The 23154-nt window shown below is 45.4% G+C and overlaps 6 protein-coding genes across 7 annotated transcripts in view; 3 read left to right on the top strand and 3 right to left on the bottom strand.

Moving 5' to 3' along the window:
- Positions 1–1151, top strand: part of LOC131282671 (uncharacterized) — a 96867-nt gene extending 95716 nt beyond the window's left edge. The window contains exon 6 of the mRNA XM_058312196.1: positions 299–1151. Within this exon, the coding sequence (XP_058168179.1) occupies positions 299–315 (17 nt within the window). The 3' untranslated portion in view covers positions 316–1151. The remainder of the gene's footprint in view (positions 1–298) is intronic.
- Positions 1152–7416: 6265 nt separating this feature from the next.
- Positions 7417–11764, bottom strand: LOC131282665 (solute carrier family 35 member C2). 2 transcript variants are annotated; one of them, XM_058312189.1, is made up of 6 exons: positions 11521–11764; positions 10364–11169; positions 10224–10296; positions 9904–10156; positions 9658–9833; positions 7417–8255 (listed from the first exon to the last, which is right to left on the bottom strand). In XM_058312189.1, the coding sequence occupies exons 2-6, from the start codon at positions 10909–10911 to the stop codon at positions 7833–7835; spliced, it is 1473 nt and encodes a 490-aa protein (XP_058168172.1). In that variant the 5' UTR covers positions 10912–11169; positions 11521–11764; the 3' UTR covers positions 7417–7832. The 2 variants fall into 2 exon arrangements, with proteins under 2 accessions (XP_058168172.1, XP_058168173.1); XM_058312190.1 differs by having other exon boundaries at positions 11543–11764.
- On the top strand, positions 8428–9583 carry LOC131282666 (translin). The gene is made up of 4 exons (XM_058312191.1): positions 8428–8582; positions 8698–8998; positions 9076–9155; positions 9226–9583. Exons 1-4 carry the CDS (start codon positions 8511–8513, stop codon positions 9481–9483), a joined length of 711 nt encoding a protein of 236 aa, XP_058168174.1. The 5' UTR covers positions 8428–8510; the 3' UTR covers positions 9484–9583.
- Positions 11765–11947: 183 nt separating the features above from the next.
- On the bottom strand, positions 11948–12634 carry LOC131281511 (biogenesis of lysosome-related organelles complex 1 subunit 4). Its single transcript, XM_058310845.1, has 2 exons — positions 12523–12634; positions 11948–12457 (listed from the first exon to the last, which is right to left on the bottom strand). Exons 1-2 carry the CDS (start codon positions 12583–12585, stop codon positions 11981–11983), a joined length of 540 nt encoding a protein of 179 aa, XP_058166828.1. The 5' UTR covers positions 12586–12634; the 3' UTR covers positions 11948–11980.
- Positions 12635–12730: 96 nt separating this feature from the next.
- On the bottom strand, positions 12731–14097 carry LOC131284642 (ubiquitin carboxyl-terminal hydrolase isozyme L5). Its single transcript, XM_058313509.1, has 3 exons — positions 13848–14097; positions 13708–13771; positions 12731–13635 (listed from the first exon to the last, which is right to left on the bottom strand). Exons 1-3 carry the CDS (start codon positions 13921–13923, stop codon positions 12804–12806), a joined length of 972 nt encoding a protein of 323 aa, XP_058169492.1. The 5' UTR covers positions 13924–14097; the 3' UTR covers positions 12731–12803.
- A 435-nt stretch (positions 14098–14532) lies between these two features.
- On the top strand, positions 14533–22952 carry LOC131282224 (mucin-2). Its single transcript, XM_058311634.1, has 5 exons — positions 14533–15106; positions 15251–18732; positions 18784–21932; positions 22080–22238; positions 22316–22952. The coding sequence occupies exons 1-5, from the start codon at positions 14964–14966 to the stop codon at positions 22859–22861; spliced, it is 7479 nt and encodes a 2492-aa protein (XP_058167617.1). The 5' UTR covers positions 14533–14963; the 3' UTR covers positions 22862–22952.
- Positions 22953–23154: the final 202 nt, after the last annotated feature.

Genomic DNA, 23154 nt, shown 5'->3' with positions numbered 1-23154 from the left:
CGATTGTAAAAGATGGTATTCGTTCTAGTTATGTCCTAGCGCAAACATGGAGATGATAAATATTTTATAGACTCTTGCTAATTGGGTGGAGAACCGTCTAGCTTAGGAAAAAAAATGTGTTATTTGTATTTTCTATGCTTCAACTACACTTTATTTAACTAGCGGTAAAAGAGCTAGCGTTTCTTCAAACTTTGAAGGATGACAAATATGACAAAACATTTGAATACTAAACAAAACTACTTCTTAGTTGCAATAAAACACTAACGAATTTTCTTTTTTTCTTCCGCTTACGATTTAGGAACCCTGCGCCACTAGAGCCAATTCGAATTTGTGTTTGTCCGCATCCATTCCATCAACGGCCGGGTACCGAAATGGCAGACCCCGTAAGAAAGACCAAACTCCCAGCTTCAGCGAGAACGGGCCAAAGGGCTCGCCCTTTGTGGAGAAAAAATTATGCCTCCCAACCGTACGGCAGCAACTGTTGTGGAAAGATGATGTCCAGAGTGAGGAGAAGGAGAAAAACTAAACCCCTTTTGCTCATTGCCCTACCACCGATGCTTCCCGCCTATGTTTGAATGTAATAAACGGAACTGAACAAAAAATTAATTTAAAAACGGCAACAAAACTAAGCGCACTCGCAAAATGATGCGGCGATGGTGCAAACAAAAAAAAAACACACAAACAAAAATACACGAAAAACAGGTGTGAATGAAAGACCTTTTATTGTAGTGCGTTTGCGCTAGTAACAAAACACCGTAGATTACAATTGAGAGTGGGAGAGAGCTAAACATCGGAAAATGAAAGATATCGTATAAAATATTAAAAAAACATCCAACCGTTGATAAGTGTGCATTGGTGTTGTAGCATGTAGTGTTAGGAGGGAGAAGTAAATCTAAAACAACACAACACAATAACACACAAACAAAGACACAGTGGTAGAGGAGTAGGAAAATATGTCCCTCTAGTTAGAAAGAAACGGTGCTTAAAACATGATGAACCCGAAGGAAACTGGCACCACTAGCGACTAGCGCAAATTACGGGGTGCATTACATTATTATTATTATTACTTTTATGATTATATAGGTGGCTATAGGCTAGACGAACGAAAGGCGGACGATCCACGGATGTGGTTTTAGTTTGAAGAACAAAGAAAAAAACACACACACAGAACTATACATACAAACTTCGCGAGTAAGTGCCATCTCGCGAGGCGAAATCATTCGATTTGGAGGGCGCAAACCCAATTGGAGAGCTTATTATAAAAAGAAAAATCTTTAACACGATAGAAAACAAACAAACAAACAAGAAAAACCAAAGGCGCGCGCGTAGCACATCAACCCCATCCGACCACCGTCGTACCACTTTCATCCACTTTAGCTACTTATATACAACTGGATCTTTGCGGAGAACTTTTCGGAGCAACAAAAAAAATAAGCAACCGACAACCTTTCATACCCGGAACCGGATTTCCGGATTAGGAACAATATTTATAGTACACCGCACAAGGTGGCAAAAGTAGTGCGCTATTGCCAACCTATCCCTTCCTACCTGCGCTGGACCGGACGTTTTTTGGGATGCGGGGGAGATACGGAAGGGAATCGAATACTAACACCCAAGCACTTTCGCTTTATGTTATCTTTTCCATTAAAGTCAGGAACTGGTTTTCCTCTTTAATTTTGTTTTTGTTTTAATTTTAGTTTTCACCCATTTTACATTTAATCCACTGTCTGCCTTCGCACTCTCCATACGCGAGCATTGTCAAGCGTGCGCCAAACGGAGCGAAGTGACGATATGAATTACAACACCGATACACGAGAACACACAACATACACGCAGTGGAATGGATGGAAAGGAAACTTTAAATGCAAACCTTTAAATATAGTATGGCATTGTGGCACATCTTGGTGCACGCAAAAAAAAACAAAGGGAAGCAAAAAGATGATGTTAAAAATGGTAGGAATTTGAAATCTGGCTGGTTCCAGTCGAAGCAGTCGCGAACGCTGCGGAAAGTAGAAGAAGTAAGGAGATGCTCAGTTGCCGATGGTAATATAGGCTAAACAAAAAATGCACCTAAATCGTATACAACATAAACCCAAACACACAGACACACACATACAAATACAACTGGAGCACGTGTATGTATATGAAGCAAGAAGCAAAATAGTTAAAATATGACAAACAACAAATAACCATGTACGGAAGAGTAGGTGGACGAGAGAAAGCCATTGGGACAAATTTCGGTACGATGTGTTGTTTGCTGTGAATGAACCGAAAACCTAAATAAATCAAAAATAATCCAGTGAAATAGAAATGAGTAGCCCGTTTATTTCGGCGCCACCCGCATGCAACTAGTTAAATAATCGAGCATACATAGAACAAGAAAGGGGAAAAAACATAGCAGGCGACAACAGTTCGAAAAAACGAGGTTATACGCGCTGTCGCAAACTAGATAGCAATCACGGAACATTATTTATTGTTTTAATTCGATAAGGTAAATATTATGAAAAACTTTACTAGATTAAATATCATACTTTCTCTGCGAATTATAATGCAACATCTTTGGTGCACGATGGCTATGTGAAAAATGCCACACCGTACGATCAAAGGTTTTTGTTCTACATTTAGGGATTATGAAATTAAAAAGTTAACACTTACTAAAAAAGCAACACACATTTATAAAACTTTTTCTTTTCAATACTATGGCTCTTGAGTTGTTTGCTGGTTTGACCGAAGTTAGCCTGTGTTGAATTGCAAAAGAGATAACCCTCATTTCAGTCACTCAATGAATTATTGAGGCTGTTTGTGGTAGGGACTTTGGTTTTTTTTTTCTCGAGCAAATAGGCATCGTCGTTAGAATCAATAAAACAAAATCATGTTTGTAGTTTACAAGAGAAACGAAAACAAAATATCAAAATGTATTCCCAACCCGATTTGTGCGCCGTTCATAGAGAAAAAAAGACAAGCAGAATGACATAAACAAGAATAATATACACGTAAATGATCGAACGATAACTGGAGAAAGATATCCTCGTAAAGGAACAAGCCGTTTTCGAAAAAACTTTTTACCAATCTCCTTCCACACGGTAACGGTACTGGTAGGTTCGATCTGGTATCGACCGCCGTACAGAAAATGGTTTTTTTTTTTACTTTCGAACAATTTTAAAATCCTCCTACAAAACAAACTTGTAGCAGAAGCTGTTTTTGTTTTCTATCTCCTCCCGGACATAAGTGTGAAAAATTCTTCAACAATCTACACCAGGACAATGTCCAAACTTCCGGCGAACGGTTGGCAAAGGGAGACCTTCTTTTTATCGTTATCGGTACAGAAACTGAATGAATGGACACTAGAAATTGCAAACAGAGCCGCCGAAAGCAGCAGAAGAGAATAGAAAGTAAGCAGCAATAGTTGAAATTGTAGCAAAACTTCGGTAGAACCTTACATGGGCAAAAGCAAAAGAGAAAACTGATCGTAACCGAATTTCAATCGCAACATACGCTACACGTCAAATGTAGGACGTGTTTACGAGTGTAAAAGTCCACCGTGTAGAACGTAAACGCGTGAAACTGTGAAGCCGTTCGGTGTTTGATCGGCAGTTGAAAAGATACTGAATCAGTGTATTATCATCGTTCGGTGTTTGCAAACTGCATAGAAAGCCCACCCGGATTGGAAAACCATTGCCGTCTACACTCCTCGAATATCGCAACCATGAACCGAAAGGCAGTCAAAACTTGAATGTTCCACACATCACACCCACATCGTACCGTGCTCGACTCCGGTAGTTTCCGGTAGTGGCACTTAGCAGACGTTAAATAAAAATTCAACTCAATCAACTGAAGATATCCTTTCCCAATAAAAGGAAGTGGGTGAAATGTAGCAAATAGAAAATGTAAGAAACAATGCTAAATAAAAAAAAACTGGAACAACATTGAAAAAGCAGAAAAGTGAGACAAGAAAATTGCAGAATATAAAAAAAACGAACAAATCAAAATGTAAAACCACAACCCAGAATGTAGCAAAGCAGCATTACCTACTTATATCGACGTTCAAACCAATCAATATGGTAGGACTTTTCGAGTACCACTCTACACGCAATTGCTATGATTATTTAAATCACTATTTGAAACACATTTGAAAGGACTTTTACTACTACAGCTACTTCTATGACGACTGTTACTACAGGAAAAACTAAATAATTGGAGCAAATGTGCATTTGTTTAAGTGAACACACAGATGCGAAACACTATTACAATGACATTGAAAGACAAATCGGTGAAATAAAATAAGTGAACAGTAAACATTACAAAAGTGATGAAAAAATAATAAAAAACTACAACTCATAGTCCACGTAGATTAACCATTATCTGAAAACCAAACCGCTGGAAACGAAGCAGGGAGTAATCTATTCATGAAGAAAGAAATTTTTGCGTGAATCGATGTTGTAAAGAAGAGAACAAAAACACAAATGAATCCCCATTTCACTCTAGGTTGAAGAGAATGTGCCCCTAGGTTTTATTTTGAATAGTGTTTAACCGTTTTTTTTTTTTCTTCTGTTTACTCCTCTTTTGATTGTTCGAACGTCCTTCCAAAATGATCAACTAAGTTATTTAACAGATATATCAGATTCCCGCTGTGTAATGGAGTATTGTTAAATTAAATATCCTAATCCTTGCTTAGTTTTGTCAGCAAATGTTTTGGCCATGCCGTCGACCATATTGTGCGGGAAACAAAACTAAGGACCAATTCTTCACTACTCTTATACTACCTACTTACCCTACTGTATAAACGTAGCTCGACATTTAACCGAAATGCTGAAACACTGAAACACATGTCTCACAACAGAAAGTCGGCAAACGTCTCAGCTCATTTAGTCACAAAATGTAACCTTTTCAAAATAAGCTCATGAACAGGAGAAAGTTTATTCTTTAATCACATGCCTTTGATTCTATTTGTTTCTGACGCATGACAAGTCCAATCTATATTATAAGTGTTAGAACAGAAACAAAAAAAACTTTTATTTGGTATCAATCATTTAAATAACATGCAAATGGTAGATTTTTTTTCATTCTTACTCGTAAAAGCAACTACGGTCGGTTACAAAACAGAACTAGAATTAAATACAACCAACCATAGATTCATTCAAAACGCAAGCTATGAACTCTGCTGGAAAAGCCAATCCTAAATTATGATGAAATATATTAAAACCAATCAAAATACACGAAAAATTGAAGCTACGCAGCTAACGCAAATGAGTAGCAAAGATAAGAATATTTTCATTTTATTTACATTTGCAAAATTAACACAATTGTTTTAGTTTCAAGTCGAGTTAGAAATATGTAACAGGTTAAAATAACCCCACAACAGAAGAAGGAAACACTAAGCGAATGGGTTAAAAATGGCTTAACTCATGCAAGTAAACTTGACAGATGTCTTTCCAACACCTTCATGAACGAATCAAATATAATCGAGTCTTGCGTAAAACGATTAGTGTTTGTTTTTGAAAGGAAAAAAATATAGAAGTAGTGAAAAATGCGAATTCGACAAGAGTGCGATAAATTGAAAATTAAGTTTGAATAAAACCAAGAGCGAAAGTTACGCCAAATAGGACTGACATATTGAAATAAGATTTAAAAAAACATAAACATGTTAGGAGATGATAACAGACAAACAATCATATCTCTTACATTATCTTCTTCGCTAAAGCTAAGCATGAGTATGACCTCCATTCATGGGTTTTGTTTATCATCTAGAGTTGAAGTAATATAAGAACCTACCCGTCTACGCTCGTTCACCATCACACAACATCACATGTAGAAGAAACTAGCTCAAAGGTGAAACATAAATTTCGAACAAATGCCAGCAGGTTCTGGCAAACGGTAGACTTTTTTGTTCCTTGGCGTTACACTTTTAGATCGAACAAATTCGTGGGTAATCTTACACATTTATTATTTCGACAAAACGAAACAAAAAATTCAACTGTCCTTCCAACAGCGTTAAGCAGGTCAACAGCAAGCAACTAGTTAAAGTTTAAATCAAAACAAAATTGTGAGAAAGATTTGTGAGAGAGTGCTATAAGAAACTAGGCATGTATAACGATTCTCGGAAAATTGGTAGCTCTTGAAATGAAAGTTATACACAAATAAGTATTCCAGCGTAAGAAACAACGTTCTTCAAGCACAGCCCCACAAACTAACAAATTCTATGTCGATCCCGCTGAATCTGAATGCCCCATGGATGTTGTAGCTCTAAACGATAAAGAAAATAAGGTAGAACAGAACAAAGGTTTTGTGCAAAATATCGACAAAGGAAACCAAAAACTAAACAAGAACTATCTGAAATAAAAGTAAAGGCAAAGAAGCATGAACATGAAAAGACATGATAAAAAAATGAACGTATGAACAAACGGTGTCACATTGGTAGCAAAAAGGGAAAAAATCATAAAGGACTCAATCAAAACCGAAAGAAAACTTAAAAATTAAAAGCAAGCAAGTAAACGGTATGAGCTGTACTGAACATTAAGTGTAAACTATATGCTGCTGTTGAAGTAACTGTTACCATGAGACATCCCATGTTAGTTATGGGAAGAGACGACATTTGGCGGCAACAAAAGTTGCCCAAACTGAGGAAATGTGGAATTAGAAATAGAAAACAAAAAATAATCGACGTGAAGTAAAACGGTGAGTGCAGATGGTTTGTGTGTGTGTGAAGGAACGAGTGAATATCAACAAAATTCATGATAATAAAAATAAGTGAATGAAATAGTAATAAAGAATATTTCAAAAACAATACAAAAAACCCACACGTCAGCCCAAAATCTAAATCCGAAACTTATGGAAAACATCAATTTTATCAATAGAAAGAAAATTTTATGGATTAGTATCAAATACTCACCCAATGGCAAACAGTGTAGTTTGATGAAAGGTGATGTACAACATGTGTGTATTCATTAGTTTATTTCTTCACTTCTCATATATTTTCATAATGTATGTATACAGATTTCTTGTTATTTTGTATTGATTGATTTTGTTTTTGTTACACAATAATATTTTTTACAACGTTTTGGTAAGAAAGATAGAAAAAACGAGGTGCATCCCTGTTCACGGTTGATATATCATGTTGTTTTAATTTAATTTGGTTGTCGTTGTAGTAATTTTAATTGATTTGTGTGTAGAATAGATCAAACACATGTAGAAATAAGTTTTTTTTTCCTACAACAAAAATCCTTTCTGAAAAACAGTACTAGCCTTCGCATCAACAAATCCGTTGTTTGTTTTTATTTTTAAAAATTATAATAACATCACGTAGATTTTAAAAGTAAGTAGTAAAATACCTCTATTATCAACTTTATGCATTGTTGTATCAGTCGTTCCTCCGTACACTAGCTTGTAATCTGTTATACTAAGCGTTCAGGAACAAATTAAATTTACTTCTTTGCTAAAACAATCACACTACACACACCCACCACAAAATGCCACATAGCTACCCGCAAGCGTTAATTCGTACGATTAAAATTGAAACGTATTTCTCTATATGGCATGGTGATAAAAAAAAACAAGACGGAAATACTAGCACGTGTTTAAAAACATTAAGTAAACCTATCTAAAAAATTCAATCGTTCGTCGCTTGTGCAAGTAGATGGAATTAGTTAATAGGAAACCAACGGTAGCGTTCCAACCCGACTCATTTAACTAATGTTAATGCTGACCCCGGACGGACCAGCATGGCTTAAGTAAATTATAACAATAACAAATTCGCTTAATAATTCACAACAATCGCATCCGACAAGAAACGGGTAACCAAACATAAATGCACAACGGTCGGCCAATTGGAATGTTTATCGTTCCCGACGTTTCAGAATATCGAACAGCACGTCCTGCGCATCGTTCTCGCCCGGATCACTGTCCTCCGATAGGTAGTTACGGTTTTCGACCACCAAATGGTCGGAATCGTCCGCATCACGCGCCTCGTTGACCAGCAGCGGTCGGTACTGGCCGCTCTTGAAACGTGTTACACCATTGCCGAACTTTAGGGTACCGGTTTTTCCATCATCGTCCTCCTCGTCCCGGTCTTCCTGGTAACCGATGGCTTTGTCGACCGAAGCCAATGAGCCAAGTTTGGAGTTTTCCTCGCGATACGTTAAAAATTTGTGCACCACGTGGCAACAAATGCCACCGAGACACATCACCAAACCGAGTACGTTCACGGTACTAAGATGTTCATCGTTCAGCTTAACAGCGAGCACCAGTTGACAAATTTCCTAAATGAAACAAAATATTAATAAATACATCAGATAATTTTTAATAAAAATGTTCGTTGAAATAAATGTCATCCATGCTACTTTGCATGAGCGCTCCTCATTCTTGCACTTCCCGTCAAAAACGCCATCTGTCACCAGAGACAGCTTGTTTGACAAACGATTGCCCAAAGCTGAAGCAAACGGAATATTGTTGGCGCACTAGCTCTACTAAAACTTGTTTTTACATTCATTCGTCGGAAAAACGATACCGACAAGATGCAAAGTAACGTAAAGAACATTTTCGATAGCTTCAACGATTATCTCGTGAAGGAACAGGAGCTACGCACGGTATGTACAGATTGTTTACGCACAACATTTTATCGGCACGTCGTAGCCGGCTACGCTTGGTTGTGGCGCATGTTGACTAACTAATTGTTCGCCTGAATGGTATGTTTTCCCGTAGGAAATACGCGATATCGTGCGAGATATCGACCAGGCGGCTAAGGAGGCTGCGATCGCACTGCAAGTTATTCACAGCAGCATTTCCGACGTGTCGGCCGCTTGTGCTACCGCCAGGGAACGCTTCGACACATGCCGCACCGGGTACAAGAAGCTGGCAGAATTAATCCCGGTGGGACAGTACTACCGCTACCATGATCACTGGCATTTTATGACGCAGCGAATTGTGTTCCTTATCGCGCTCACCATCTACCTGGAGAAAGGCTTCCTCGTCACTCGGGAAACAGCGGCTGAGGTTCTTGGACGTGAGTATTGATTCAGTATTCAATTTCTACCCGATAGAGGAACGTTATTTAATAGCAATTGTTTCGACTTTTTCCAGTTCATGTTGATCAAAAGGATGGCTTCCATTTGGATATCGAGGACTATTTAGTGGGTGTTTTGCAACTTGCGTCGGAACTGGTAAGATTATCAATGCCAAACCCGTGCCTTGCCATTGTGTCGCATCTCTAATGTTTCATTATTATTCCAGAGCCGCTATGCAGTCAACTCTGTCATCTTGGGAGATTATGAGAAACCCCTGACGATTTCCAAGTTCGTAGCCGATCTTAATTCAGGATTTCGACTGCTCAATCTTAAAAATGATTCCTTGCGAAAACGCTTCGACGCGCTAAAGTACGACGTCAAAAAGATTGAAGAAATCGTGTACGACATAAGCATCCGGGGACTGCGTGCAGAACCAGCGCCAGCTCCTCCAGCTGTCCAGGAGGCTACAGAAGCACCAAAATAGTGCGGAAAATTTTTTTTTTCATTCGTAGGCTTAAGATTCATTCTCCATTTCCACTTTGAGAGAACAAAGGTCAATGCGAAATAAAGATTCCCTACTTCTGGTAAAATGCACGTCATTTCTCGTCTTCGACCATTTGATATGAACAGTACCTGATACAGTCAGAAATTGCCTTACCTTAAAAATTCCTGCAACGGACAGGGTCAAACTGGAGGTGTTCGTGAGAACCATAAACTCGCTCACTTCCATCGCGAATGCTATGAAAGCACCGAAGGAAATCTTCAGCCACATATCCACGACAACGCTCTGGGCCATCGTCTGCACCACATAGTATCCTTCGACTAGCTTTTGTCCTGTGAACGAACCAAACATCGTTTTTCATCTCCAGCGCAATAGCATAAACAACGTAAGACAAATGCCTACCCTCGAATCCGATGGTAAAGGGCAGCACCGAAAGAATCATCCAGGGTTGCATATGAAATATCATATCGATCGGATTGTGCAACCCAAGCTTTGACTTCTGCATGATGAGCTGTGCAAACGTCCAGCGGATGCCACTCGATAGCGACGCAAACAAAAGGAAGGAAAACCCAAGCGCATCGAATTGGGTCGATTTGTATGTGAACATAAAGAGACCTCCGGAAATCATGATCACGATAGCGCCCAGAGACCAGCTCTGTGAAGGAAAAAAGAATACATTATACATTCACTGAGCAACACATCACACAGCTGCATTGCCGTACCTTTTTTTCCAGCTTAAGCAATATAGCAAATATCAAAATAAAGACTATGGTAGTAGATTTGGTCATTGTGTATCTGCAATATGAAAACAGAAAGATGTTAGAAACCATTCTTCGAAACGATGCAAAATATCTCTACTTACAGTGATATTTTTACCAACTCGAGTCCCCAGTTGGAAAAACTGATATCGATGCCACTGGCCAAACCAGTGGGCAGTATTTTCCTCACCGACGTTCGCCAGTCGAGCAGGATTCGTGGCTTTTTCGTTACGCAACGCAGCACGAAGCGTACCAACGCCGAAAGCATCAGCTTAATTACCAAATGGTAAAGTACCACAAACAGTGGTAGTTTAAATTGCTGCAGCAAGTTGCGCTGGTAGAACGTCAACCCGATCGACATGGCAAAGTAGCAAACAATCAGCACCAGCGTGACAATGATCCGGTTGGCAAATCCGTTTTTACGTTGTCCATCTGCATAGGACTTTCCGCTCCCACCGGTCGTCGCCACGATGTACTGATTGTGGTGCCCGTAACTATTACTTTGGTGGTACTGGTTGTGGTTGTGATTGTGCAAAGCGTCCTGCTGCAGGTGGTCCACGGCTCGCCTGTTCGCCGCAAGCTCAATTTCTTCACCGGTGCCAGCTTCGTGGTCCGTCGTTTGCTTAACCCGTTCATACTTGATGTTGACCATGCTTACTGAATGGCTCGCCAAAGGCCTACTGCTCGTCCGAAGGCGGTGAAACTTCGACAGATGCTATTCGTGTGGTAAAATGGCACGATAAGTAACGATTGTTTTTTTTTTTTCACCTGACACATGTACGGTAGCTCAATACTGCGTTAATAGAAGGAATGCATCAAACGGCATGTTCGTTGAAGCAGATTTCTAATCATTCTGCAAATCACTAGTGACTCCTTTTCCAGCACTGCTCCTTTCGTTGTAGCAACGTTCCTATGGAAACAAACAGAAATCAACTGTTAGTAGAGGCATGCAAGTCCAAGTTGCCACGTTTCGTCATTTGTAATACCGAAACATATTGAACATAAGCTTCTGAAGTTCCAGTTCAGATAAAAGGTAACATATGGTAGTTCCGTAAGACTAACTCTGGAGTGCCAAACCGGAAATACCAAACGATATAATCAAAGGGGTTGGTCCATTAAACCCGCTAAAAATCCTTATCGCGCTGCTCTTATCAAAGGCATTAAGGCGGACGATTTAATTACCCACCTAGAGCCCACGAATACACCGTGCAACACTTTTTTCCACAAACAAACGCAATTACAGTTACATCGCAAAACTGACCTTAAGCTGTACAATATCACACCTTTGTGTAAATTCACTGCTGTTTCGGCGGCATTCAAATTTGTTTTTCGGGTCTCGATGTTTTTGTTTGTCCCGATGAAACCTGTGTGCCGTACACTTTCGTTTTCAAGCAACAATTTTTCACATTTCTCACGGTAGCAGCTGGAGAATGCGCTTCTGAGGAGCAGGATTTGTTTATTGGTTCAAGCAAGGAGAAAAGAGAAACCCCTTCTACCGTGCGTGGTAAATTACCTGCAGCAAAATTACCAGCGCGGCGCTGGTTCTGTGCGCTGACGTTTGACACGGCGACATACGGCACTGTTTTGATGTCAGTTTTTACATCAACAAGATTGCACCTGGCGGAACGTGGAGGAAATCGGATTCGCCTACAGATTTTTGTATGAAAAGACAGAAATATTTACACGGAGCGTATATTTAGCAGAATGCATTGCGTTAATTCTTATATTTCTGGTGTTCCAGTATCACAGTCTTCACAAGAGGGCGTCTCTTCTTTGCTGAACTTATCTTCTTTTTCTGGGCCGTTGGGTCGAAAGAATTGTTCCGTTTTGAACACCGGCACCGGCTCATATACCCCATTGGCATTACGATTCGTTAGCTTTTCCGTTTGCTTTGGCTTGCCGAAAATATTGAGCGATTTCAACAGCACGTTTATCGTTTTGTCCGGTATGTCCAATTCCTCTTCGGCGATCTGGACCTGCTTCTCTACCGCATCCAGGTTCCGGCCGACGAGCCCAACGAACTGTTCTAGTTTATCAATACGATCACAAAGGCTGTTTAGTTCCGGCTGAAGCGCCAGCATTTGTGGTACATTCTGGGTCAATGCCAAGGCCGATTCTGCCTTCACGAGCTCCAGTAGGTTTTCAAACTCTTCCAATCGCAGCATCATTCGATCAATGCCTACCGTGATGGGTTTAAGCTGGGTGAGAAAAGAAAACAGCCAATTGGAAAAAGCAGCCTAAAGATTTGTTTGTGCTTACTTACCTCCTGGTCCAAATTAGACGCTTTAAAATAGCCGGAATAGTCATTTGCTAATTCCTCAGCCATTTTAGCAATAGACTGATTTTACAAACAGTGCAATCACCGAAATATCAATACAAACGCTGACAAGAATGACAGCTTACGTGTTCCAGGAGGGCCCATTTTCCAAAGGCTTAAAAAAAATATAAACAAGATCCTCGAGATCTTCCGCAGTGGATGCATGCACCCTAATATGAAAGAAAATTTTATTATGAAATGAAATGCACGAAACGGAAGGAATCATTTTATGATTGCTTTGACTGTGTCGCCTCTCGTTGCAGGGCGCGCTGCTTGGCCTTCTCATAGAGGGGCATCAACTCTCCATTCTGTGCAAGTACCTTTAACAACTCCACGATAAACGGAAGATAGTTGTGTTTGCGGCGAACGTTTTCCACCTTGTATCGCTTACGTTTGGCCCCCTCCTCTTCGACCAGCATCTTCAGCCGCGTGATTTCTTCCTGCTTCAGATCAGTCTCCATCTCGTTGTCGTCCGATTTCATCAGTTCATCGATCTGTCGTTGGTAGATCATCTGACGGTCCGACACTAGTGCCATGAGATTGAAATGGATCTCTCCTTCGGTGTACTTTTGCATACGCTTTTCGATGATGGGTCGGACCACCTTCAGCCAATCCTGTCCCGACCCGACAGGACCGAGATCGATTGGACCTTCCTTCAATCCGTCCAGCTCGTACAGCCTTCCATCGATAGGTACGTAGCCGACAAAGTGAAACACATCCTCGTCCTTCTTGGCATTCTTATTGTCTAACTCGAACAGGGTCTGTCGAGCGAATGAATTATGAACGGTACGGATTTGGCCAGCGTTGCTGAGGGCTAGTCCTTTGTTGTACGCGTCGAACGATGTGACAAAGTCCTTGAAATCGGTGAGCGTGGATCCGAGCTGAATATCCGAGTGTGCCGCGTTCAGCAAGATGCTCAAAATCGCCTGTGTAGCGCACGCATTGTTGATAACCTGTTTGGCGAAAAATATTTTCTCCAGCCGACTATCCTGCACAATTGATCCAGCTGGTTCATCATCTTTGACCCACTTGAACAAAAATATCAGCCCATGGATTGGTCTGCAAATAAGAGTGTTACAAGGAATGTAAAAAAAAAGTGCCGGCAAAACATCCCCCACCCCAGATACCTACTCCAGATCTTTGAAGTTCCCTTCTTCCAAACTCCATAGCTCCTCCACTTGAACACCTTCGACGCCTGAAGAAGAGCACAGTAAAAGGGTAGAATTTACATGTTTAATATCAGAAATGTGTTTCTTTACACAACTGCTTACCAAACTCCTTTATCAACTCAGTGAATACACCGGGATCGCTTTCGATCAGACACCATTCCCCAGCACTGTCTGCCATTATGTTGCGATTTGTGGAGTATCTCGGTTCGTATTAGCAGGAGCTCTAGCTTCTCGAAAACGAAAACTGGATCAAATGTTCCTTAAACAATGCGGCTATATGCGGCAGGAATAATAAATTCACGAACAAGTGTATACAGAACCAAACTTTCGCCGCTTTTGCAACGCAATCTGATTCGTCAGTTTTTTGACACACGAACGCCACTGGAAGCCCAAGGTTTGTAGTGCACGATGGAACTACCATAAACTGTGGCTTCTTTTTAAAGCGTTGTTCAACAACAAGGCGGCAATTTAACAATAGTTTTGTAAAATAACTGTATGTTTATCTAGTTGCTGATATTTTGAATGTGTTAGTTGTGCATTCTTGTTTATTTTTTATTCAAACATTTCTCATTGGAAAGTTGTGTCGTACACAACCCTGACCAATGATGGCGTCACTGACAGCTGGAAGTCAAAAGCCTTCGATCGCTGCCAAAAATGAATAGTGATTTTCGCAGGTATCTTTTTTGTGATGCTTCAGTTTCGATATCTACAGGCTTCTATTATTACTCATGATCACAAAACACACTGCGGTAAAGCATAATTAAAGGAGTGGTTGTTAAACGACAAACATTTCGGAGTAAAGTGCGTAGCTTGTTCGGCGAAAAAAACAATGGAAATATCATCCGCTTACCCCAGCGCAGCCGAAGCGTTGATGTCGTAGCGCGCGGAGACTGGCGTTGGTTGGTTTTACGACTTGCTGAACGAAAAAAGTCAAGTCAATGTGGCAAAGGGGCGAAGACGTACGGAGAATTGGGTGCTTTGCAATTGGCAAATAGAGTGCGTGTGAGGGTCGCATCATTCTTCGATAACGTATGCAGCGAAACGGCAAACTACGCTTTGTTCCGGTCGCGCTTCGATTCCAGCAGCTACGCGCGGCAGGCTGCCTGTTTGCTCCGTGCGTAAGCAAAGCAAATAACACCGGCTGGTGAAGGGTTGGGTGGTAAAAGTGTTGACGATCTACGTGTGGGGTGACGGCAATCTAGTAAGCGCGTTACGACAATGGTTGTTTCCAAGGAAGGTAAACGACGTCGCAAGGTGACGACAATCCCGCAAACCGGCGGTCCCAATGCGTCCGGCGGTAGTGGACCAGCCTCCAGTGCGGCGGTGGAACGGGATTTGTCTCCTCCGGATATACCGAAGCGGTACGTGTTTTAAATATTAGGTGACTCGGTTAAGTATGCAGAGATATCTTCGTCAGCAATTGGTGGAACATATTTTCGTAGTCCATATTAGACGTAGTGAATGCTGCTCGTCTCACTGCAATTCTCCTTTTGTTTTATTTGCAGACCGAAAGTCCACGCACAACGTAAATTTGCTCAAGGTCAAGGAGCTCCTTCGTCTTCTTATTTGAATTATTCAACCGCGCCACCCACACCGGCTAAGGATGGCCAGAACAATCGAAACAGTACGGGCGGCGGCAATAACAATGGAACGACAGCAAGTGCCACCGGGGGAGCCTCGGGTGCAGAATCCACTCCCCAAGTGACAGAACTGCTGCCAAACATGCGCCCAAATACAGAAGATTTTCTGACCTTTCTTTGCTTCCGTAATACGACCGTGTTACCGCCTGCGTTGGATTTCTTCAACAAATCCACAAACGCTACATCCAATAGCAGTGAAAGTAACCAACCTACTGCCGGCACAAGCGGCACCACCGGAGCAAGCGCCGTCAGCCGGCAGAAACCAACCGAAAACGCTGTGCAATCATCATCATCCAAAGTGAACAGTCAAAAACAAACGCCTTCGGTGTCGGAAAAAAAGGAAACCGTACCGGAGGCGTCGAGGAGCAGTGCAGAGGAACCGAAAGAGGAAAAGTTAGTCGCAGCTCCCGCTCCGCCGACGACGTATATGCCTTTCGCGGTACGAAAACGGGCCGAACAGCATCCGGCCGAAGCACGACCGGATCGCAAGCGGACGCAGGATAAAATGCAAGCACTGAGGAAAAAATATCACGATCAACGGGTGGCCAAGCTGCGGGCAACAAACCCAGGAAAGCAAGTCACAAGGGGCACTACGGTTGCTACAGTAAGCACTCGATCGTCCAAAACGGGCACGAAGGAACCGCTGAAGAGCTCCGAAGATGAAAAATCAGACGATGAAGAAAAACCGGTACCGAAAAAGAGCATCGAAACCGATGATAACGACGACGAAGATATGGATGGCGTTGAAGATGAACCGAAGACAAAAGATAAAGCTAAGAAGAAACCCCCAACAGGTGGTAAACGAAAAAGCGGTCTTCGTAGTGGATCCGTTGTGGCTGATAGTCCGAGTCCTGCCAGAGAAAGTAGCAAAGTGCAACTCCCGACAAAGAACTCGCGGACGAAACGTGACTTGACGCAAGCAGCTATGAAAGAGGAACCTTCAGTGAAAGCTCCTAACAAGAGTAAAAAGTCCCCATCCCCGGAACAACCGACGGAGGAAACCGCCAAAACGACATCGGGACGAGCCGGCAGCGGGGCCAAAAAGTCTACCACGGAGACACCAAAACAATCTCCATCGCAAACAATCTCCGGAGCAACGGAATCGGAAGGAAGGGAAAAGCGTACGACGCGGCTCTCCGCGCTGCGTGGTCCAGCGACTCAATCGTCCGGAAAAGCGGAAGGAAAGTCATCACCCGTTCCGATTGCCGTAAAGGAGAAGGAAAAGAAACAACAACCGTCTCCGTTGCCAGATCCACCGGTTGACTATTCATCCGAGGACGATGAGCCACTTTCACGGTCCGCTCGCACGGAGAGACGATCGTTGGTGAAGGATACTGCCGTGGCCGTGGTCGGCAAAACTACTCGCTCCGGACGAAGCCGAAAGTCGGAACCGGTGGTAGAAAAGGAGCCCGATGAAACGCCCGATAAAAAGCTGCGCCGATCAGAGTCGGTGGTAAGCCGGCGTTCGGATATAAGCTCGAAAAAGTCGGCTGAGTTGCGTGAGACTGGCAAGAAGACTCCTCAATTGCAGCAGCAGCAACAGCAACGGGGAACAAAAAGGAAAGAAACGCCTACCCAGTCGCATGAGCTGAACAATGAAAAGGAGCTTTCTTCCCCAGAAGCAAGTCCTGTTGTTGCCGGTGGTCGAAAGCAAGCGAATGCAAGTAAAAAGAAAAGAGAAACGCCAGCTGCCAAAACACCGGACATCAGCACGAGTGTAGCGAGCGAGAGTGAGGAGAAAAAGGCGCCGAAAAGTGCTCCTTCCACGCCGGTGGAATCGTTGGGAACGGGACGACCGTCGCGAAAAACGAAGGAAGCCGCCACACTCTATATGGAGCTGATCGGGCGGAGGCTCAATCACGACGATAAATCGGACGACGATGCCTCCTCACTAGATAGCCTCGAGCTACCGAACGTGCGCAAGCTGGAGCAGATGGAAAACGAACTCAAGGCAAACGCGGGCAAAAAGGCAAATGCTGCCGGGGTTAGTAAAAACACAAAGACTGCGGCCAATAAACAGCAGCAGCAGGCGGATGCTAAGAAGAAAAAGCTACCACCCGAACCTGAAATCACAGCCAAGGTTGACGAAGAAAAAGAGGAGGATAGCAAGAAAGTGGCGGAGCGAAGTTTTAGCGATTCCGACGAGGAACCATTGGCGAGTAAATTCCAGCGCAAAAAGCAACAAATCCGACAACAGCAGCAGGCGAAAGGCGGCAAAAGCCAGCAGGCAAAGGCAACAAAGCCTAGTCCAGGCAAAAAGGCGGCCAAAGGCCAGAAGGTGGAAAGTCCATCAAGCGAGCAGCACGACGCGGGATCTCCCCGCGGAAAGCAAGGCACGAGCCAGTCGAAGGCGGATGAAACCCCTAAGCAAAGTTCTCCGGCATCATCCACACCACGAGGGACCCCGAAAAGATTGGCAACTTCTCCAGTGGGTAAACAGAACGGTACGACAACGCCATCCTCTCCCGTGGCTGTTACTCCAACCGTCACCTCGTTGGGTTTGAAAACCCCTCCAACGACTAAGGCCGGTGGTCCGAAGGTGGTGACCCACAGTACGCCACATGAATCTCCCTCAGCGAAGGAACCACCCGATGCTAACCATAGTTCTGCCGGTTCTCGATTAAACAAATCACTGGATAATACACAACCATTCTCGACGATGGCGGAAGCAAGCGAGAGTCCCATTAAGATACCGCAGGTGTTGAACATACCGACCGTTCTAACGTCTCCGGTGCAAGCGGCCGCGACGCAGCATCCATTTACACGTGCTGTGGTAAAGCCAGCGGCTGGTCTGAACTCTACCTCCGGAGTGGATAATGTACCAGGAGGAGCAGGGCATTCTTTTTTGGACAAATCGACTGTCCCTCCGCCGTCGGGAACCGGCATCGTGGACACCATTCCTTTTAATCGACCGGCACCGGTAGCGCTGGACGAATCCGACTTTCTGAAAGGTTTCGAACAGAGTCACTCACCAACCGACCCAGCTGCCGCCGCTGCGCCAGTCAAGTCACCCGGCACTGGTGGCAATTCGTTGCTAGGCAACCTGCTACCGAGCAAGGAGGAGTCGGAGAAAATTTTCGGCATAGCAAGCGTCAGTTTGGCGCAAAGCTCCGGTCCGCTGGATACCAAGTGCACGCTGGGAAAGTGCGGCTCGGTGCACAAACCGCCCCTCGGCCCTCCGGTACTTACAGAGTCGCTGCTGGGAGGGAATCTATCGCCGCGTGACCGACGGAAGGCGAAGGTGAACATGACGCATGAACAGATACAGAAGTGGATCGACGAATCGTCCTGGTCGCCGATAGAGGACGACCTGAAGGATGATGATTTAGAAGTGATCGAACCGGGCGGTGGTGGTCGGGGATCAGCGTCGGCGTGTCCACGTACACCACCACCACCAGCACCATCACCATTAGCACCACCAACATCATCCACTTCCGGTCCGGTGACAGCGCAATGGGAACGGTTGAATATACCGACGCCTGGAGGAGGAGTGTCGGGTGATCCTGCGACAAACTCTGCATCTGTACCTGTGCAGACCGGCACATCCACACCAGTGGCCGCAACTCTTACCGTTGGGAATGGACGTACGAAAGAAGAAAACGACCTTCCGAAAGGACAAACACCCGGCGGCGGAATACAGCCGAAGTCGGCTGCCGGTTCGGGAAAAGTGCCAGCTCAGGACGTAATAACATCTCCTTCCGTTGTGACCACCGGAACCGGTGATGTTGCTGGAAAGAAAATGACCGCGGGTGAAACTAGCACTACACCGACCGGACGACAAAAAAGGGAACCGGTAACTCCCACCACGACCGGTGGGAAGGGACGTGAGCTAAAAGAGACGCGTAAATCGAAAGTAGAAACATCGGGCGGTGGCTCCTCATCGATGACGAACAACGCACCACAATCACGCTCACCGGCGACTACTCACACACCCACAACCCCCGCCGATCGTAAGCCAATCTATCGGACGGCAACTGGCCGAACGCCGGTGTATAAACAAGATCCGCTTGTATCGCCGACACCGAAACCCAGCCAATCCCAAACGATGACCCCAACATCGCGTCCTACAGTACCGACTGCTGGCCCACCGGGATCGTCCTCAACATCACAGCAACAACAATCGAACAGTAACAAGTTTGGCGCCTTTTCCCCCGTCAACGAACCGAGCGTTTATTCATTCGATAAGGAGGAAGATTTTATGCCCGTTGCGACACCCTTCCGGAGGCAACAGCAGCAGCATTCCGGTGCTGCTACTGGTCGAAGAGAATCGTGCAATTCATCTGCCCGTGATGAACCAACCGCAACCGGTGGTGGCGTTAAACGTGAACCAACACCCGTGGCGCCGGAGGACAAGCTTACAAAATCATCCTCCTCCGTGCCAGCACAGGCGCCTGGGGGAAGCGGTCTCCCGAAAGCGAATTCAAGATCGAACGAAAATGTCAAACCGGGAAGTGGAGTAGACAAGAAAAAGCAGTCGGAGGATGAAACGCCGAAGAGAACGGGAATTACACCGGAAGTACCGCCGAGTACCGCGAGCGATACGGATGCGGATGGTGGCGGTGGTGGTGGTGGTGGACAAACGTTCTACATTCCACTACAGGGACCTTCGTCAGCGGCGGCGGCCGGTGCAGGTGGATCGGCGGGTGGTGGCAAATCGGCGGATCAGCTCATCCAGGGTGTGGCCGTGAAGCTCGGTACCGAAGGACCGGACGGTCCAAACCAGCGTGTCATCATGCACGCGAAACTCGTGACCAAGGCTGAGATGGGCTCGAATCCGACCACTCTGCCGGACTCGATGAACGTGCAGGAGCTGGTGAAAAGCTTGACGCAGGCGGGCGGATCAACGGCCTGTGCGCTGAGCAAGGAAGGCCTGGCGAAACTTGTCCCGATCGGAACAGTACAGCCACGCTTCAAATCGACCGAAGCTGCTGCAATAACCGCACAACAACAGGAGGATCGCAACAGCGCCGAACCTCCGATGTCTCGTGGTGGTCTGTCACGCATCAACTCCAACTCGTCGCTATCCTCGCAGCGCTCGAAGCCGACGAAAGCTGCTGGTACGGGTACTGGTGGGACGAATGCAAAGATCAAGGGTGGTGAAACGGTCGTTGCACCCAACCCTGACAATAATACCGTGTTTCCGCGGCGAGACGATCCCGCCCAGATGGTAGAGGCGCCAGTGTTCAAGCCTACCGAGAAGGAATTCCAGGACCCCGTTGAATACATCGAACGGATCGCGCCGGTTGCGTCACGGTTTGGCATCTGCCGGATCATTCCACCGGCGAGCTTTAAACCGGAGTGTCGCATCGCGGACGACATGCGTTTCATGGCGTACAACCAGTATGTGCACAAGATGCTGCACCGGTGGGGTCCGAGCGCCAAGGAGTACGCCGCCATTAAGAAGTATTTGGCCACGCAAAGCATCAACCTACAGGCACCTCCCGTCATCGGTGGGATGGAGGTAGACCTGCCCCGGCTCTATCACACCGTGCAAGAGCTCGGTGGGTTGAAGGAGGTGATCGAAAAGAAACGGTGGGCTCGCGTTTCGGAGGACATGTGCATACCGAAGGCGGCGCACGATCGAGTTTCGAAGCTGGACGACATCTACTGCAAGTATCTGCTGCCGTACGACACGCTCTCGCCGGCCGAGCGCCAGAAGCTGTTTGACGAGGTCGAGGCGGACTGGGCGAAGCGGGAGGCGAAAGCACGGCGCAACGCGGACAAGGGTGTCGGTTCGGAGATACGCAACAGCGGCGATTCGGACGACGACGACGACGGCGATGAGGACGATGACGGTGAAGATGAGGACGACGACGAGGAGGACTTTTCGATGGAGTGCATCGTGAAGGGGCGCAACATGCCGCTGAACCAGTTCTTCCGCATCGCGCGCAACACCATGTCGCTGTGGTTTAAAAACAGCGAGCCGACGGTGGCGGAAATCGAGGCGGAGTACTGGCGCCACGTGGCCGTCCGCGATAGCCACGTGTGCGTTCACTCGGGCTCGATCGACTCAAGCGCTTTCGGATTCGGCTTTCCCAACCCGAAGGTGAAGGGTTCATCGTGCGCCAAGCATCCGTGGAATCTGAAGGTGCTCACGAACAACAGTGGCTCCATTCTGCGCTCACTCGGGCCCGTGATGGGCATAACCATCCCGACGCTGCACGTAGGCATGCTGTTCAGTGCCTGCTGCTGGTACCGGGACCCACACGGTCTGCCTTGGATCGAGTATCTGCACACGGGCGCAAACAAGATCTGGTACGGTGTTCCGGATGATCAGAACGCCAACTTCCGAGCCGCGCTAACCGTGCTGGTGCCGACGCACTGTCAAAACAAAACGATCTGGCTACCGTGCGACACGGCGATGGTGCCGCCGCATATGCTTACCGACCGGAACGTGTCGCTCTGCCGGACCGAGCAGCAACCGGGTCAGTTCGTCGTGGTATTCCCGCGGGCGTACACCTCCAGCCTGTGCACCGGGTACGCAGTGTCCGAGAGTGTCTACTTTGCCACCAACAGCTGGCTCGACACGGCAAAGGACGATTTTAGGGTAAGTGGACACTATTTGCACGGTTTTTGGGGGTCAACAAAACGCCTGTCAGTTAGGCTTTCTCCTTCGTACCTGCCAAATGTAACCAAAGTTACAGCTAAAGCCAACTGTGTAACGTGTTGATTTGTTTACGTCTAATTTCGACAGGATATACAGGAAAGCTGTGAACCGACAATGTTTTCCGTGGAGCAATTACTCTTTGCGATCGCGAACGATCAACGTAGCAACCACGATACGCTCGTGCAGGCTTACCCGATGATCGTTGGTATCTACGAAAAGGAAAAGCAGCACCGTCAAACGTTGAAGGTAGGAAAAAGCTTGCTCCCCACACCATGTAAATTTAATCGTTTACTTATTCATTTCTTTCGCCTCTCGGCCCAAAGGAACAAGGTGTAACTAAGTCGGAAAAGATCGAATCAAAGAAGAAAACCGTCTCGCTGGAGGAATTCGAATGCGAACGGTGTCGAGCGAACCTATACCTTTCGTTGGTGAAGGTGAAAGTGACCAACTCGGCGAAGGATCGCAGTTCGTCGGTGAACGAAGACGACGACGACGACGATGATGACGAGGAGGAGGAAGAGGAACGTATTTACTGCCTCAAGCACGCGGTGAAGCATCTGGCCGATGGTGGCCTGCAGACGAAACATTGCCGGCTCGCGTACACCTACTCTCTCGAGGACATCGAAGATCTGCTGAAGAAGCTGCAGGATCGGATCGCCAACAAAAAGTCCTCCAAATCAAGTGCCGCTGGTAGCAGTGCTGGTGGCGGGGGTGGAGGTGGAGGAGGCGGTGGTGGTGGTGGCGGTAGTGGTGGCGGAGGGAAAGGAAAATCATCTCTCCATCTAGCATCCACCTCGTCGCAGTCGTCATCTTCGTATCAGGCACCTAGTCATAGTAAGTTCGCAGGTATGGCAACGATGTTAAAGTAGGCGAAGACGAATGGCAAATGTCATTTCGAATGAGTTTGAGTTTTCTTTTTCTACTAGCCCTCCATAGTAACAACAACTAAAGTCGATCTTTTACCAGGTGAACATCCTTATGGGTTTGTGCTAAGTGTAAAGTAATCAATCTAATCCTCGAATGGGATTTTGTGAAAATTTTACCGACACGATTTCGAAATGTCAGAGAAAAAATAATAGATCTATTCCCTGCCCTCTAGGTAGAGTTAGAAAGAAGTGAGAACCGGGAAAAAAACAACCATACCGAAACACTTATTTTCTAT

The sequence above is a fragment of the Anopheles ziemanni genome, chromosome 2 (assembly GCF_943734765.1).
Source record: "Anopheles ziemanni chromosome 2, idAnoZiCoDA_A2_x.2, whole genome shotgun sequence".
Taxonomy (NCBI): domain Eukaryota; kingdom Metazoa; phylum Arthropoda; class Insecta; order Diptera; family Culicidae; genus Anopheles; species Anopheles ziemanni.
The sequence above is the reverse complement of the archived record's forward strand: the minus strand, read 5'-3'. Positions and strand labels throughout refer to the sequence as shown.

What these genes read in the sequence shown, in the direction of transcription:
- LOC131282666 (XM_058312191.1), top strand. Translation starts at nt 8,511, where the DNA reads ATGCAAAGTAACGTAAAGAACATTTTCGATAGCTTCAACGATTATCTC. An exon ending in AGCGGCTGAGGTTCTTGGAC is followed by an intron (nt 8,999 to 9,075) that starts GTGAGTATTGAT and finishes GACTTTTTCCAG; the next exon opens with TTCATGTTGATCAAAAGGAT. An exon ending in TGCAACTTGCGTCGGAACTG is followed by an intron (nt 9,156 to 9,225) that starts GTAAGATTATCA and finishes TTATTATTCCAG; the next exon opens with AGCCGCTATGCAGTCAACTC.
- LOC131282665 (XM_058312189.1), bottom strand. Translation starts at nt 10,911, where the DNA reads ATGGTCAACATCAAGTATGAACGGGTTAAGCAAACGACGGACCACGAA. An exon ending in GAGTTGGTAAAAATATCACT is followed by an intron (nt 10,297 to 10,363) that starts GTAAGTAGAGAT and finishes TTCATATTGCAG; the next exon opens with ATACACAATGACCAAATCTA. An exon ending in TGCTTAAGCTGGAAAAAAAG is followed by an intron (nt 10,157 to 10,223) that starts GTACGGCAATGC and finishes TTTCCTTCACAG; the next exon opens with AGCTGGTCTCTGGGCGCTAT.
- LOC131281511 (XM_058310845.1), bottom strand. Translation starts at nt 12,585, where the DNA reads ATGGCTGAGGAATTAGCAAATGACTATTCCGGCTATTTTAAAGCGTCT. An exon ending in CGTCTAATTTGGACCAGGAG is followed by an intron (nt 12,458 to 12,522) that starts GTAAGTAAGCAC and finishes TTTCTCACCCAG; the next exon opens with CTTAAACCCATCACGGTAGG.
- LOC131284642 (XM_058313509.1), bottom strand. Translation starts at nt 13,923, where the DNA reads ATGGCAGACAGTGCTGGGGAATGGTGTCTGATCGAAAGCGATCCCGGT. An exon ending in TGAGTTGATAAAGGAGTTTG is followed by an intron (nt 13,772 to 13,847) that starts GTAAGCAGTTGT and finishes GCTCTTCTTCAG; the next exon opens with GCGTCGAAGGTGTTCAAGTG. An exon ending in GGGAACTTCAAAGATCTGGA is followed by an intron (nt 13,636 to 13,707) that starts GTAGGTATCTGG and finishes TCTTATTTGCAG; the next exon opens with ACCAATCCATGGGCTGATAT.
- LOC131282224 (XM_058311634.1), top strand. Translation starts at nt 14,964, where the DNA reads ATGGTTGTTTCCAAGGAAGGTAAACGACGTCGCAAGGTGACGACAATC. An exon ending in CCTCCGGATATACCGAAGCG is followed by an intron (nt 15,107 to 15,250) that starts GTACGTGTTTTA and finishes TTTTATTTGCAG; the next exon opens with ACCGAAAGTCCACGCACAAC. An exon ending in AGCACCGTCAAACGTTGAAG is followed by an intron (nt 22,239 to 22,315) that starts GTAGGAAAAAGC and finishes CTCGGCCCAAAG; the next exon opens with GAACAAGGTGTAACTAAGTC.